The sequence below is a fragment of the Mustelus asterias genome, chromosome 3 (genome assembly GCF_964213995.1).
Source record: "Mustelus asterias chromosome 3, sMusAst1.hap1.1, whole genome shotgun sequence".
Classification (NCBI taxonomy): domain Eukaryota; kingdom Metazoa; phylum Chordata; class Chondrichthyes; order Carcharhiniformes; family Triakidae; genus Mustelus; species Mustelus asterias.
This window is the reverse complement of record NC_135803.1, coordinates 132,623,556-132,640,610: the sequence shown is the minus strand read 5'-3', so window position 1 is coordinate 132,640,610 and position 17,055 is coordinate 132,623,556. Positions and strand designations below refer to the sequence as shown.

At 41.8% G+C, this 17,055-nt stretch overlaps 1 protein-coding gene across 2 annotated transcripts in view; it reads right to left on the bottom strand.

Moving 5' to 3' along the window:
- LOC144491601 (constitutive coactivator of PPAR-gamma-like protein 1 homolog) overlaps positions 1-17,055 on the bottom strand; it is a 105,310-nt gene that overhangs the window by 13,913 nt on the left and 74,342 nt on the right. For both annotated transcript variants that reach the window (XM_078209647.1, XM_078209648.1), the window contains exons 12-14: positions 14,430-14,544; positions 9,445-9,654; positions 3,162-3,345 (exon numbers count right to left, since the gene is read on the bottom strand). In XM_078209647.1, coding sequence (XP_078065773.1) covers positions 3,162-3,345; positions 9,445-9,654; positions 14,430-14,544 — 509 coding nt within the window. The remainder of the gene's footprint in view (positions 1-3,161; positions 3,346-9,444; positions 9,655-14,429; positions 14,545-17,055) is intronic.

Genomic DNA, 17,055 nt, shown 5'->3' with positions numbered 1-17,055 from the left:
TACATGGATTTCAGCAAAGCCTTTGACAAAATCCCGCATGGGAGACTTATTAAGAAGGCTAATGCACATGGGATACAGGGAGATCTGACAAGGTGGATTCATAATTGGCTTAGCAGTAGGAGACAGAGGGTGATGACAGACGGTTGCTCGAGTGACTGGAGGCCAGTGACGTATCACAGGGATCCGTGCTGGGCCCCCTATTGTTCATCATTTATATAAATGACATAGATGACTATGTGGGGGATGGGATCAATACGTTTGCCGAAGACACAAAGATTGGCCAGGTGGTTAACAGTGAGGTTGAGTGTCTTGGGTTACAGGAAGATATAGACGAGATGGTCAAATGGGCAGATAAGTGACAGATGGAATTTAAACCTGCAAAGTGTGAGGTGATGCACTTTGGAAGAAGTAATTTGACAAGGAAGTATACTATGAAAGGTCTGACACTGGGAAGTTCCGAAGAACAAACGAACCGTGGCATGTTTGTCCATAGGTCTCTGAAGGTGGAAAGGCAGGTGAATAGGGGTGGTGAAAAAGGCATATGGCACACTCGCCTTTATCAATCGGGGTACAGATTACAAATGAGGTCATGATGAGTTGTATAGAACTCTGGTGAGGCCACAGCTGGAGTACTGTGTGCAGTTCTGGTTGCCACATATCGGAAGGATGTGAACGCACTGGAAGGGGTGCAGTGGAGATTCACCAGGATGCTGCCTGGATGGAACATTTAAGTTATAAAGAGAGGCTAGATAGGCTTGGGTTGTTTTTGTTGGAGCAGAGAAGACTGTGGGGCGACCTGATTGAGGTGTTCAAGATTATGAGGGACATGGACAGAGTGGATAGGGAGCAGCTGTCCCCCTTAGTTGAAGGATCAGTTACGAAGGGACACAAGTTAAAAGTGAGGAGAGGGAGGTCCAGGGGGGATTTGAGGAAGGTCTGGGTGGTGAAGGTCTGGAATGCACTGCCTGGGAGGGTGGTGGATGCGGGATGCCTTACATCCTTTAAAAAGTACCTGGATGAGTACTTGGCACGCCATAACATTCAAGGCTATGGGCCAAGTGCTGGCAAGTGGGATTAGGTGGGCAGGTCAGGGCCTTTCATTAGTTGGTGCAGACTCGATGGGCCGAAGGGCCTCTTCTGCACTGTAGTATTCTGTGAAAAGCTGTTTGCGGGTTAACGCTTGAAACTGAGTTAAGGTAGCACAAAATAATTTCAATACAGACAGCCAACAACTTCAAGCCCAATCAAAACTGAAGCCAATAGAGCAGCGCAGTGATTCAATGCATCCTCATCCTTTCCCTGGCATTTCAGTTATCTTACACAAAATAGAAACAAAAAATGTATTCTTAAACTGCATGTGTGTGTGTGTGTGTGTGTGTGTGTGTGTTTGTGAGGAAGAGGCAAGGTCAGCAAATAACCTTGATCAACACATGACCTAATCAGTTCCAGAAACAATCATGCAGTCTGTGGGCTGTGCTATAGTTACATGGAACAATGATCCGATGCTGGAATTGATCTGGATTAGTATCAGCACAAAAGCTATCATACAACTTCAAACGGTACCAAAAAATAACAGAATCAGTGCAGATTAAATTACCCTGGTATAATTCAAACACCAGGACAGTCTGGTCACTGCTGTGGGACACCCCCCTCCCCCCAAGTTTTCTTTTATAAATCGACATTGAACGTGATATTCAGCCAAGCAACCTTAGGGGTATTTCCTGCTCATGCTCGATTCTCTGGCGTGAGCTAAATCCCAAGGTGGAGTATCGGGATTCCATTCCAACGACCTGATCATATTAAATCCACTGCAGATATAAAAGTTAGACTACAGGAGAGGATTTCATGGAGGTCCACTCTCTAAGAATGTGTGTCTTCAACCAAATAGGGAAATTAGGGACTCGCACAAATATCAATTTTAGTGCCAAGGTCAATCTCATTAAGGCTGGCTACAAAATACAATGACATCAACAGTTTGAGCATGGATCCTTTGTCAAAGATAATTGCATCCTCAAAAGGAAAACAGGATAATTTTTTTGAAGCAGATGGGATTCAATGCAATGTAAAAAGCACAGAACAAAGGGATGTTTTGAACTGTTCCTGCAGAGAGCTGGAACAAGATACAATGATCACTGTAGAATCACAGAATCCCTATAGTGCAGGAGGAGGCAATTTGGCCCATCTCTCAGCAAAAGCTTACCCAAGTCCACGCCCCCTGCCCTATCCCCTTAACCTCACAATTACCATGGCTAATCCACCTAACATACACATCTATGGACACAATGGGGAAATTTAGCATGGCCAATCCACCGAACCTACACATCTTTGGACTGTGGCAGGAAACCGGAGCACCCGGAGGAAACCCACACGGACACAGAATCATGCCCTGGAAGTGGGCTGGTCACCCGCCCCTTCACCTGCCTCCATTAAAAGTGGAAATGGGGAGTCTCAAAGAGCATAGGCCCTGTTTCTTCTACTCCCGTCTAAAACATACCCACTTATTTTGGGGTCCTAAATTACTTCCTAAATCTCTTGTGTTGTAAGCTTTAAATCATATTCTTCTCAAATCTACAAATTCCATGGCAATTTTCCTCTGTAAAAATGTTTCAAATTTAAAACCTGGATCTCACACAAGATAAATGATAAACGGCTTAGCACAAATTTTCAGGTTACAAGTGGAAATCACCCATTGATAAATCAAAGGTATCTTCGAAAAGCCAGTAGTTAATTATTGTCTGAGTAACTGCCACTGGCAAAAGGCCTAAAAATTGAGTTGAAGCTGCAACAAATTTGTAGTTACAGTTTCCCATCACAGCAACCTAAACAGTACCATGCAGGAATATACTGGTCAAAGATAAAGTCACCCTGACTCCTCACATGTAAGCCAGCTGTGTGGAAGTGATAATTTACACAAATGCAAAGCCAGGAAATGGTAGACATCATGACGATTTTGGGAAAAAAGGAATTTTATCTCAGACCATAAGAGACTTCATGCTATTTAACTTGTCATGTGCCTGGACAAATCGAAACCAAAATCTAACTACTTAGTTACGCCAAACACACGTCAGGTTTAAATGTCATAGATTATACAATGTCATTTATGGGTAAAACATTGCTGACATTTCAGACTTCAGTATAAACAAAACAGTAATGCCCCTTACCACCCAAGCCTCTTCCTCTACCATGATGTGTCAGGATTGGTCCAACAGGCCGTGGATAAACTGCAGCTGGATAAAAATGCATGGCTGCTGGAGGAGGATAAGCAAGAGGATGAGCTTGCCTAGAAAAGTTTAAGCCTTCCAGAATACTCTGACGCATTTTCTCAAGTTTTTCAGCTTGATCAGCCTATAATTAATCACAAAATAGTACAGGTTCTAAGTATAGAGTACACATTTTTCCACTCTGGATTTCCTGTATAATGCTTGTTCCCCAAAGCATCAATAATGCAGATAAACCAAACAATGGTGCATAAGATACAAAATTAAACACTAATAGCCTTATGGCTCTTTATTAATTTATAATGTAAACCAAAGCTACTTCAAATCTCAAAATATGTATCTTGCATCCATATTCTCAAAACAGTATTTGCATCTCAAACATATTGCCTTGTAAATGGTATGCTTAAACTGTGCACATCAAAATTTACAAAATTGATTTTAAGTTATGCTGCAACTTAGAACTAGTTTGATAATTTCTACATATTTGGTACATTTGGTATAGAAACTAGACTGTTTAGGTAAATTTATACAATTTAGAACATAGAACATAGAAAGTCACAGCACAAACAGGCCCTTCGGCCCACAAGTTGCGCCGATCACATCCCCACCTCTAGGCCTATCTATAGCCCTCAATCCCATTAAATCCCATGTACTCATCCAGAAGTCTCTTAAAAGACCCCAACGAGTTTGCCTCCACCACCACCGACGTCAGCCGATTCCACTCACCCACCACCCTCTGAGTGAAAAACTTACCCCTGACATCCCCCCTGTACCTACCCCCCAGCACCTTAAACCTGTGTCCTCTCGTAGCAACCATTTCAGCCCTTGGAAATAGCCTCTGAGAGTCCACCCTATCCAGACCCCTCAACATCTTGTAAACCTCTATCAGGTCACCTCTCATCCTTCGTCTCTCCAGGGAGAAGAGACCAAGCTCCCTCAACCTATCCTCATAAGGCATGCCCCCCAATCCAGGCAACATCCTTGTAAATCTCCTCTGCACCCTTTCAATGGCTTCAACATCTTTCCTGTAATGAGGTGACCAGAACTGCGCGCAGTACTCCAAGTGGGGTCTAACCAGGGTCCTATAAAGCTGCAGCATTATCTCCCGACTCCTAAACTCAATCCCTCGATTAATGAAGGCTAGTACGCCATACGCCTTCTTGACCGCATCCTCCACCTGCGAGGCTGATTTAAGAGTCCTATGGACCCGGACCCCAAGGTCCTTCTGATCCTCTACACTGCTAAGAATGGTACCCTTCATTTTATACTGCTGCTCCATCCCATTGGATCTGCCAAAATGGATCACTACACACTTATCCGGGTTGAAGTCCATCTGCCACTTCTCCGCCCAGTCTTGCATTCTATCTATGTCTCGCTGCAACTTCTGACATCCCTCCAAACTATCCACAACACCACCTACCTTGGTGTCGTCAGCAAACTTACCAACCCATCCCTCCACTTCCTCATCCAGGTCATTTATGAAAATGACAAACAGCAAGGGTCCCAGAACAGATCCCTGGGGCACTCCACTGGTCACTGACCTCCATGCAGAGAAAGACCCCTCCACAGCCACTCTCTGCCTTCTGCAGGCAAGCCAGTTCTGGATCCACAAGGCAACAGCCCCTTGGATCCCATGCCCTCTCACTTTCTCAAGAAGTCTTGCATGGGGGACCTTATCGAACGCTTTGCTGAAGTCCATATAGACCACATCCACCGCTCTTCCTTCGTCAATGTGCTTGGTCACATTTTCAAAGAACTCAACCAGGCTCGTAAGGCACGACCTGCCCCTGACAAAGCCGTGCTGACTACTTTTGATCATACTAAACTTCTCTAGATGATCATAAATCCTGTCTCTCAGGATCCTCTCCATCAACTTACCAACCACTGAGGTTAGACTCACCGGTCGGTAATTTCCCGGGCTGTCCCTGTTCCCTTTCTTGAATATAGGGACCACATCCGCAATCCTCCAATCCTCCGGAACCTCTCCCGTCTCCATCGACGATGCAAAGATCATCGCCAAAGGCTCCGCAATCTCCTCCCTCGCCTCCCACAGTAACCTGGGGTACATCCCATCCGGTCCCGGCGACTTACCAACCTTGATGCCATTCAATAGTTCCAACACATCCTCTTTCTTTATGTCCACATGCTCGATCCTTTCTGTCCTCCGCAATCCAGCAGTACAACCACCCAGATCCCTTTCCACCGTGAATACCGAGGTAAAGTATTCATTAAGCACCTCCGCCATTTCTAACGGTTCCGCACAAACTTTTCCCCCTTCACCTTTTAAGGGTCCTATGCCTTCACATCTCATCCTTTTACTCTTGACATATTTGTAGAAAGCCTTGGGATTCTCCTTAATCTTACCCGCCAAGGTCTTCTCATGACCCCTTCTCGCTCTCCTAATTTCCTTCTTAAGCTCCTTCCTACATCGCGTATACTCCTCTAAATCCTTAACACCTCCTAGCTCTCTGAACCTTCTGTACGCCTCTCTTTTCTTATTTACCAGGTTCATCACAACCTTCGTGCACCACGGTTCCCGTACCCTACCAACACCCCCCTGTCTCATCGGAACGTTGTCATGCAGAGCTCCAGACAAACATTCCTTGAAAATCCTCCACTTTCCTTCGGTACTTTTCCCCAAGAATGCCTCCTTCCAATTTACCCGTCTAATTTCCTCCCTGATGACACTGTATTTCCCTTTACTCCAGAGAAACACTTTCCTAGCCTGCCTGACCCTCAGAATAATGCCAACTTAAGAAGGTCATGCCTAGTTACTTTTCAATTTGTCAAATGGTGAATCTGCATTGACAACCTATCTGCAGGTCTCTGTGATATAAACTATACTTCGAAGTCTGCCTTTCGATGCACTGATAGACCTTTTAAAGCCAAAACAAGTTAATATCAAACAGACATTAATGGATTTCCTGCATCCATTTATTGAGAGTGGGTCTTTTAATTCATATTTAGACATCCAAACTGAATGTGCCGTCCTTCAGAATTCTCTGAAATTCTAAGCCTGCCTACAAATTACATTAAAACTGATCCTGCAATCGCCCCCGTTAGATTATGGTGAATAACCAAATAAAAATGGTGCACTTCATGGCTTACATTCTGCACCCTTTTATGGGTGTCAAAAATGTGCATTAATGCCATCAGATTAGCGCTTCTTAAACAGCTAATACAGGAAATGTAAAAATAAACTAGATTGGCAAAAGTTTTCCAAGTATTTAGGATATTATCATACAAAAACAGTGTGACTCTTTGCAGAGTTGAAACAATGCGAGAAAGTATGGCAGTTGACATAATTACGATAAAGTGTACCCTTGTCTGGGATACAAATATTGTGCAAAAAGGTGCATCATTAACAACAAAAATTACACAGTACATTGACAAAATACCTATTAAATATCTAGAATGCACTGGTGGAAGCAGATTGAATATTTTTACATTTAAAAGGAATTGATGGCGAACTTGAAAAATGAAAAAAATTGCAGGGCAGTGGGACTAATTGGATACCTCACTCTAAGAGCTGGTGTAAACATGAAGGGCTGCATAACCTCCTTTGTCTGCTTTAAGATTCTATGAAATATCACTGCACACATTACTCTCTTCGATCGCCAATGTTTTGCTGCAGTATTTAAGCAAAATAGGCCAGACTGTGTACTTCATAATTCTAACTCAGCTGTGAGACTTAATTCAATCCCATACCATTATGGTTGACTTTCAACTACCCTCTGAAATGGCACAGGAAGCCACTCAGCTATATCAAAACAGCAAGGGCAACTAGGAACAAGCAAGAACGTCAACGCTGCCAGCAACGTCTGAGAATAAATTTAAAATGTCATTCAATCATTTCAGAGGTACTTCCAGCTCTGCCAACCCTTTATTTTCTACTATCCAACATGTCCTCTGAAACCAGAGACTGTTGGAATGCACGATAATCAGTGTTAACCTGCCTAAATTGTGATGTTCGATTGTCCAAATGTCAGAAGACATGTCAGGTTGGAAGTAGGAATTGGTCAGGGATTTGGTAGCAAATCACCACATTAAACTAAATTAGAGCTGTCAGTTGCAGCAATAGTTTAGGAGAGAATTTAATGAGTACGAGCAGAAACAAAGGCATAATGTGTAGTCAAATTGCCTGGATGAACAAGTTTTGCTGAAAAATGGGATTTTCCTTTCGGTAGACTCCACTGCATTCAAGGAAATTAGAAATATTTGCATATTACTGCAGTGTGGGCCAAGCATCTTTTTTCATCTTCCCTTAGTAAAATTACTCATCTGCACCTGGCTAAAATTGGGGCTACATGTTGGAAAGCTCAGATGTAAACCCAGACAGTAGCAATTTGTGCCACAATATTTGGTCCATCACCCTACTACAGAAGTCTGCAAACTCCTTTTGCTGAGCATCTAGGAGTTTCATGAACCAAAGAAGTCTTTCCACATAATTACTATTTGTGTAAATGTAGCTGGAAATCCAGAATCTTGAGTTGTTCTGTCACCGTAACCTTCAATTCTCCATCCTAACACCTTTGAGCTTTAATAGGGAATGTAATCATCTCACTTGGCACTAGTTTGCCATAAGTACAGTGGAACCCCAGCCACAATTCTGACCGAGGACTGCAAATGAAGCGTCAATCGATCGGAGGCATTTTTCGGCCATGATGAGAGCATAAACAACTTCAATTGAAAGGAAAACTCTCACTGGGTAGATATGAACTGGGGGCAGGGTGAAAACAATTCCCTGCAAGTAGGACTAGAATAGACCCACAGTTAAGTTGTTTGGGGTGGTGGCTGGGCAGAACATGGTCTAATAAATCGTTTGATTGCAAGTTTAAAATACAAATTGACATTTATTTCTACTGTGAAAATATCAAGAATTCATGTTCGGATGTTATTATGAACTTGACACTCAATTTAAGATAATAACATGAAGTTCAAGCAGGGCAAATAAACTTTTCGGAAAGCTGCAGGGCTCTGGATAATAAGACAATTATTTGGCTGATGCAAGTTTTTCATCTCCCTGCTGTACATCATGAGAATCCATGGCCTCATCGGGAATTCAGTACACGGACAAACAAAAAATGAATGTTTCACTTAACTCGGGCCAAGAACAGTTTAACATCTTTCTGTAGCAGAGTTAGGTAGTCGCTAACTTCCTATTATTTATTTATCGCTCTATGCAGTGGGCAACCTCCAAGGCTCATACAATGAACTGTATGCTGCAGATGTACAGATCAGAATGGAAACACACATTCTGAATGGAAAGAAACACAGGGGGATACCGAAAATAGTTGTGAGGTATCAGAGTTGTGGAGAATCAACAACAGTTGTGGAGTTGAAGGAATTCTACAATGATACCAATGGAGAAGGCTTGAATTGCGTGCTCCTTTTTGTGCTCCCCACCCTCCCAGTTTGGGAACCTTTGCTGTAATACAGCTCTGGATTAAATATATCTAGTTACTTTCTCAAACAATTAATTTGTATCTTTAATTTCGGATATTAGACAATTTGTTTGTGCATCACAAACTACACCTTTTAGCATGCACATACTGAATGTACCAGTTAAAACCTTTCTCACTTCAAATGAAAGTACTTCATCGTATAATTCTGCATATGCCTACGACTTTCCGAACAGCCTTCATGAACAAGTTTACATAATAAGTATTCATGGTCTGTTCAAAGGAGTGGCAATCTTACAGCAAGACTTGATCTGGTCCTCAACAAAGACCCACACCAAAAGTTCCCTTACACAAAGGGTTCACTAGTCATCAAGTCAGAGGCAGTAACTTCTTGGCCAATTTTTCCCACCTTGACTCAACTGATTTCAGTTCAAGGATCAGGCTTATTATTCTGCCATATATAACTCAGTATTCACAACAGTCCATTTACCTACTGAAGGTTCAGGCACCAAATCAGGTAACACTCCTACATTCTGCAATATATTGAATCGTCTTGCATCATCTTAAATAAGGGCAACTTGTTCAGAATTGTTTCTGGTGTTGGTTAAAACGATGCAATTAAAATGATCAACTATTAGTATTTATTTTCTGAAGCTAATCTCTTCAGGCCCACTGCATTGATACGAAACATATAATTATATAAATCACCAAACGAGGATCAACTATTCTAATCAATAATTTAAATACAATTTGTTTTTATTACTACATTGTTAAAATTATATTTAAAATGTAAATGTAAACTGCACATTTATTACAATCCGTACCTGACCATCGCAGAGGTCAATCAAGGACACCTTTTCCCGGCTCACTTTTATAAGCTTACTTTGGAAAAGCTTGCCATCAAAGTACATCCATGGACAACAATGTTCCCATGGAATTGGCTGCCCACATGCATCATTTGCAAAAAGTGCCATATCAACCCCACTCATAAACAGTGCGCCGAGTTGGATACCACGGGGATCCAGGTTTTCAATCTGGAAAAGAAAATACACAGGAATAAATCTACATTGTGTGAATTGACTTGGCTGGGCAATGAAATCTATGATGGTAGGGACCTCTGGAGTAGACCAGCAGGATCATCCACGTGGTATTTTTGACTGAAGATGCAGCTTTATCTCTTGCACTCACTACTGGGCTTCACCATAGTAAAGGATGGGTGTGTTAATGAGCTTCCTCCTATTAGTCATCTGTTGCCCACATGGTCGTGATGGAATGTGGTATGGATGCTGAGCTTTATTCTGACCCACTGATGTTGGGCTGGCTTAGCTACTGCTTTTGGTATTTACAGGTAGCCTTACATTGTAATTTCCCTGACTACTGCCTCATTAAGAATTTTAAAGTGATTTCTCAGGATGTGGATGTCACTGACCAGGTCATCACTTTTTGTCCATAGTTGCCTTGAGCATGTAGTGGTGGGCCTTCTTCTCATAACAGTGTAGTCACTGCAGAGTCTGTGCATTTGCAGCAAAATATCTGAAGAGAGCTGATTTTCTTTCCCAAAGGGCATCAGTGAATTAGTTGGATGTTTTTCTTTCTAAAAAAAGGCAATCCGACAGTGGATACTGATTTCAGCTTTATTCTTTATTTAGAATTGAATTCAACTTCTTAAATTGCCATGTTGGGATCTCAACTCGCACTCCAGATTTTTATTCCGCATCTCTGGAGTACTAGTCCAGTAACAAAACTACCATAGGACCATATCTATACACTCAGTTAAGGGCAACAGGTTTTGCAATCAGAGGAAGGAATCAGGAGGTGGGAATAATCCCGCATTGTGATCCTAATTGTTGTCAGACGGCTGGGAATTTGTCTCAGAGGTGGGTCTGCCAACTTCATCAGAACGCTCGGAAAGGGTCTGCCTTGGTCACCATTTTTCGCCCCAACAGTTCTGATTATCCCTTAAAAGTGTCAGCAATAGGTCTCAGCCTTAGTTGTCAGAAATTACAAACTCATACATGAACCTCCTGGGTGGGGACCCAAGTGCCCACCCAAAATTTGGCCTGGCAATGGAGTTGTCCCCCTGTCTCTGCTCCTTCCACTATTGATCTCCTTCAATTAACTTGCCTCTAATGCCACCCCCCAACCCACAAAAATCCTGTACCTAACTTCTCAAGAAGTTTCCCAGTTTTCTGTCCTGCCTCTGTAGCCATTCCTGCCTCTTCTCACTTGGTGGCATTGCAGAGAGTTTCCAGAGGCTGCCCAACCCAAACCCCATAAAATGGCTGGCCGCAGAAAAGGAGGCGGGTCTTTCACCGACACTGCTCCGGTGGCCATGTTTTTGCTTTCCTGCCTCAATTTCATCCCATTTCAGGGCCACAAAATCCGGCCTCAAATATGAGGTTAATTAACTGACCATTTGTAATCATTTCCAAGAACAAACAAAAAGCAATTTCAAAAAAAGAGAGAAAATTTTACATTATATTTGTTTTACATTTGTAATTATCAACTTCCAACGATATAAATCCCACTGAAAAGTGATTATGCGTCATAACTGTTTCAGGGGAGTTTAACTATGTAACATTGAAAGTATCCTAAAACGCACAAGGGACTTGTATAATAGTAATAATTCAAATGTGTACACAACAGAATTGAAACAGATTAATGCTCCCAGCATATGTTGCTCAGTCTTGCTATAAGCATGCATTTCTGGTTTCGGGAGCCTTCATACTATTTCCGGGATGCTTAATTGGTAATCAGATTATACTCATTTATCGATACTTACCTTTGTTGCAGCTCTCCCAAATTAGAGCTTCAATGTAGGTGGGTAATGCACTCCAGGCAGCTGTCCACCTCCATTGCCCTTCTCCAATGCTGCAACCCGATTCAGAGCTCTCCAGCCTCCAAGTTAAGAAAAACTATGTTCCCAGCTGAGGCCAGGTGCTCATGCAAAGGTGGCATTCCCCACACTAATTCCTATACAGTTCATTACTTAAACAGAAAACACCACTCACACTAGCAATGCTCAGCTTTTAAATAATGCAAGCTTTTCCAGTTCACTGGAGAAATCCTTTTCTTTTTAAAGCCTTCAAGGGAGAAGGCTTATCCTGCATTATTCTTGCATGTCCCCCTCGCCTGACACCACCTCCTCCCCACTCCCTGCCCCGATTAGCAACCCCTGCCATATCCCTGGTTACACAGAATTAATACTTGGTGACTAAGGTATCAATTGAGTTTATTTTGATGTAGATTTCTGGACATAGTTCTTCAAGAGATTTCCTCCTATATGTTAAAACATTAATAATTACATGACTCCTTATTACCACATCTCAAATTAGCTGATTAAATGCAGACAAGATAAAAGCCATTCTAGGAGGAAACTATCCAAACCACAGGGCTGGTATAACAAATAAATCCTTTCATTACGACTTCAGAAAACTCATGTCTGGTCTAATTTGAAATGACTAATCCATCCATTAGAATTTCTTTCTGAAGCAGATCCTTTGTCAACGTGCTTGCCATCATGCTCTTGGACTGGCTAGAAAAGAAGAATTTAAACAAAAGCAGCTGGACAAAGTGGAAAGTTTAGCACTGATGGCCACTGGCAAAACTAATGAAGGAAGGAAACTGATGCAAGTGGCGTCACAAAACCTGTGATTCTGGAGTTGGCAGTGCTGAGTCAAAGGGAGCGGTAAAGGAACAAAATATGCGTTTAATGAATGGCAGAAGACTGAACAGCTGCCATCTGCCAGCTAAAACAAGAGAAACACAAGAACACAAACATGTCTCCTGTCTTCTGCCCTTGTACATGCTTTCCCTTTTGTTCTTTTTCCACCCTCCCCCTTTTCACCTGCTTAAAACCTATTATATTTCCAAATTTTTCCAGTTCAGATAAAAGGTTATTGATCTGAAACATTAATTCTGTTTCTCTCTCCACAGATGCTGCCAGATGTATTGAATATATTTAGCATTTTGTTTTAATTTCAGATTTCCAGTATCAAAAGTATTTTGCTTCCGTAGTCCCATCTTTTGGAGCTTAACAGCTGTGTCTTTGGGCAGGAATTAACATTGAGATCTGTGTTTCTGCATGCCCTCCAGATCTAATAATTTCAGATGGATTTGATGTCAAAGTAGAATTACAGACTTCCATTTTGAAGAACTAAACTTCTAGGCCAGGGATTTGTCCTGCCCTCAGAATGTGGGTTCAAAAATATTAACTGGCTTAAAAGGTTGTGAAAATGTGCTATTACAATGTACCCAAGCCTCCTTGATCTTCTGCGGCAGTCAAAACAAATCTCTGGCTTCTAACCTGGCCTCACTCCCACCTCACAAATCTGAATATTTTCTTGTTCAGGGATGTCTCAACTTGACCAGCAGATTTTAAGGTTCCACTCTCTTTCTCATGATTCTGATCTCTTCATTGCGAGTATAGGTCACATTCAAAATTGAAAACTTTTCTCCACTGCAGGTTGCAAAATATGCTGTGCCTGAAATGTAGTCGAGATTACTATTTTTAGACTATAATAAACTTTTAGAATATAATGTCACGGGTTTGGTGTTTGCTTTGATCCTGATTGTTTACACTTATTTATGCCTATTTTAAATTTGGGAGTATTCCAATGCAAATAGGAGGATACTTAGGTATAATGTGACATTTGAATCATAGAATAATATAGCACAGGAGGCCATTCTACCCATCGTGCTTGAGTCAGCCCTTTGAACTGGTTATTCAATTAGCTTCTTGCTGTTTCCCCGCCTCCCTTCACTTTTTTCCACTTCAAACATTTATCCAATTTCCTTCTGAAAGTTATTATTGAATTTCATTCCACTACCTTTCTAGGCAATGTCCTCCAGATCCTAACTCAAAAACTAAATACCAAGTTGCCTTTGGTTCATTTGTCAAATATTTTAACTCTGCACCCTCTGGCTCTGGCCCTTCTGCCACTGGTAACCATTTCTCTTACTTATTCTATCAAAACTCCATGTTTTAAATACCTCAAAATCTGCCATTAGCCTTCTCAGCTCAAAGGTAAATAAACACATCTGCTCTGCTCTTCCCCATGCAACTTAAGTCTTTCAGCCCAGTGCTATTCCAAACAATCTCTTCAGCATTCCCTCTAAGGCTTGACATCTTTCCGAGATTGGTCACTCTAGCTGGGGTATAATCAGTGTTTCATGAAGGGTTAGGGATATAGTTTCTTGCTTTTGTACTATTTTCCTCTATTCACACACATAGCCAAGAAGCCCATACTCACATACCTTTCTAATAGTCATCTCAAATTCTTTTTCTAACTTTCAAGACTTGTGTAACTACACCACAGGTCTTCATTTCTGGATATATTCAAAATTGACCATTTAGTTCATATTGCCTTTCCTTATTCTTCCTGCCAAAATGAATTGCTACACAGCTCTTTGCATTACATTTCCACTGTCATGTGTTTGCCTATTTCACCAGTCAATGCCCTTCTGAAGTCTGTTATTGCTCTCCTCATTATGTACTGTATTTGAGTTTTGTGTCTCTGTGCAAAGTTTGAAATTATGCCTTTTTAATCCAAGCTTAGGCCATAAAAATATATATCAAAAAGAGCAGTGGTCTCAACACTAGCCCTGGGGAACATTACTGCAACAGTTCACCACTTTGGCATGCTTTAGAAATTATGCTTTTTTAACTGCTTATTTTGGCCTTGGCTAATTTCATAGTACTAAAATAAACAAGTAAATATAATACAAAATCAATAAAAACAAATTCAGTTTTATTAAATATCTGTTGATTCCAATCATCTTTCATTGAATTAGTAGCCATGTTGATTACCTTAAGCTCCTGTAATTGATCCGGTTCATAAAGTTTAGGAGATAAAGCCTGTGCAAGGAATGCATCAAGTTCATGGCGACGCAGTATCCTCACCCCTGGCCATTGTAACAAGTGGCTATAAGGGAAAAGTAAACGTCCATTTTAAATTTCAGTCAACAAGCAGAAGAACTTAGTTTATACAGCAGCTTTAACAAACATCCCAAGGTACTTCACAGGAGCACTATAAAAGGAAATATGACACTGAACTATACAAGGAAATATTAGATCAGACAGCCAAACGCTTAGGTCTTCAAAGAGTGTCTTAAAGAAGGAAAGAGGTAGAGAAGCAGGGAATGTAGGAAGGGATTTGAAAAACTTAAGGCATTAGCAGCTGAAGGCACAGCTTCCAATTAGGCAGTGATCAAAATCAAGGATGCTCAAGTGATCAGAATTAGTTGAGTGCAGATATCTCGGAGGATTATCGGGCTGGAGGAAGATTAGAAAGACGGGGAGGGGCAAAGCCATGGAGGGATTTGAAAACAAGCACAAGAAGTTTCAAATCAAGACACTGCTTAAGTGGGAATCAGTGTAGGTCAGTGAGCACAGGGGTGATTGTTGAAGGGACTTGGGAGTTATGATACAGACAACAGAGTTTTGGATGACTTCAGTTTATGGAGGGTAGACCAGCCAGGAGTGCATTGGAATAATCAAGTCCAGAGGTAACAAAGGCATGAATGAGGGTTTCAGCAGCAGATGAGCTGAAACAGGGGCTAATGCAGGCAATGTTAGGGAAGTGGAAATAGGGAGCCTTAGCGATGGCATGAATATCTGGTCAGAAGTTCACCTCAGGGCCAAATATGACAGCAAGATTGCAAATTGGCTGGTTACTCTCAAAGACAGAGATGGGGTTAATAGTTAGGAAACCTAGTTAGGAGCAGGGACCAAAATAATGGTTTCAGTCTTCCCAATATTTAACTGGAGCAAATTTATGCTCATCCAACATTGGATGTCAGATGAACAATCTGATAATTTAGCAACAGTGGAGCAGTTGAGAAAGGTGTAGATGAAGTAGATTTGGGCGTCATCAGTTTGCATGTGAAAACTAACACTATGGGGGCAATTCTCCCAACCCGCTGCGCTGCTTGGCCAGGAGACTCAAGCGGAGGCCGTTTAACAGGCTTACTGCTGGGTGCCACGGTCTCTGGGTGCCAGCTCCTTACTTTCGGGAAGTTGGCAGCTAACCCCCGCTGGAGTGAAGGAAGCCATCGAGGCCCCCCAGGAGGTCGGGGGGCGGGGGGGGGCGCTCCTCCTGACACTGCCCAACAGGCAAAGTGGCAATGTCAAGGGGGCACCTTGGCACTGCCCACCAGGCATTGAGCAGTGCCAAGGGTGTGGGGCCAGAGCCTTTGCTTGGGGGGGGGGGGGGGGGGGGGGGGTGTGTGTGTGTGTGTGTGTGTGTGTGTGTGCTTGCTGACACTCTGCATTAGGGATTGGTGACAGAGGGAGAGAGGCCAGTGATCAAGCTGACAGCGATCGGGATGCCGGCAGTATGGGGCTATTGCACATGCGCCGACCTTGGCACTGACAAATCGGCGCATGTACAGTGGCCAGCTCGCAGAATGCTGCCGGTCTCTTCAGCGGGAATACGCCGCCCATTGATTTTTCGTGAGATTCACACAGTGTGGGAATTCATTTACCCCAGCTTTATGCGAATTCGGCACTTAGAATTTTTTTGGGAGAATCCCACCTTGTGTTTTTGGATGATGCCACAGAGGGACATCTTGTAGAAGAGAAGCAGGATAAGAGAAATTTTCGAATAAACTCTCACTATTTAAACACAATAGCATTCCACCAATTAGATAGTATTCACTTTTCTTAAAAGGCAATCTCAGGACAACATTTCTATAACATGCCTAATCTCATTATCCATGATATAAAGACATTTAAATTTGTATACAATCTTTCAGAAAAGGCTGTTAATGTACAAAATGTGAAATAAATAGCTGTTCAGTTCAAGAGGCATCTTGTGGTGATTTGAGAAATGTGGCAAGACGACAAATTTCTGGGATTTCGATAAAAAGGGAAAAGGTTTTGGGACAAATAACTTGCTCTTAAACATGCTTTTTAACTATTAGGATTTGGTGTAACTCTTCACAAATATTTTGACTGCATTCCTGTCTAGAATTTAACCTAGACACTAGAATGAAACAAGATTAGTGTAAAAGAAAAACAAAATAAAAAGGCAATGGGAAGCTAGTGTTTCAGACTAAACATTATAAGCCTTTTTAGCAGCATGCAAAGTCTTCCCAAGATAATCTTCACACTGATAAAAAATATGCAGTTTATAGGGATAAAATTATACATGGAAATTTTAAAGTACTATGTTTTAGCCTATTCTACAGTTTTACAAAGATGTCACCAAATTCAATTCCATTTTCTTGTTCTTTCCCCAAGCTCTAATTTAATTCTCTTACATGCTGATTTCACTTTAAAAGTGCATGTGCTGAAGCATTCTATATTGTAATAGCTATTTGCAGGAATGTATTTCTTAACTCCTTCTTCAAGCTTCTAATCTTGAGTTTTGGTTCCCATAGTACAAATTCACTGACCAGTAGAAACAGACTTACTAATTTTGGATGCTCAGTTT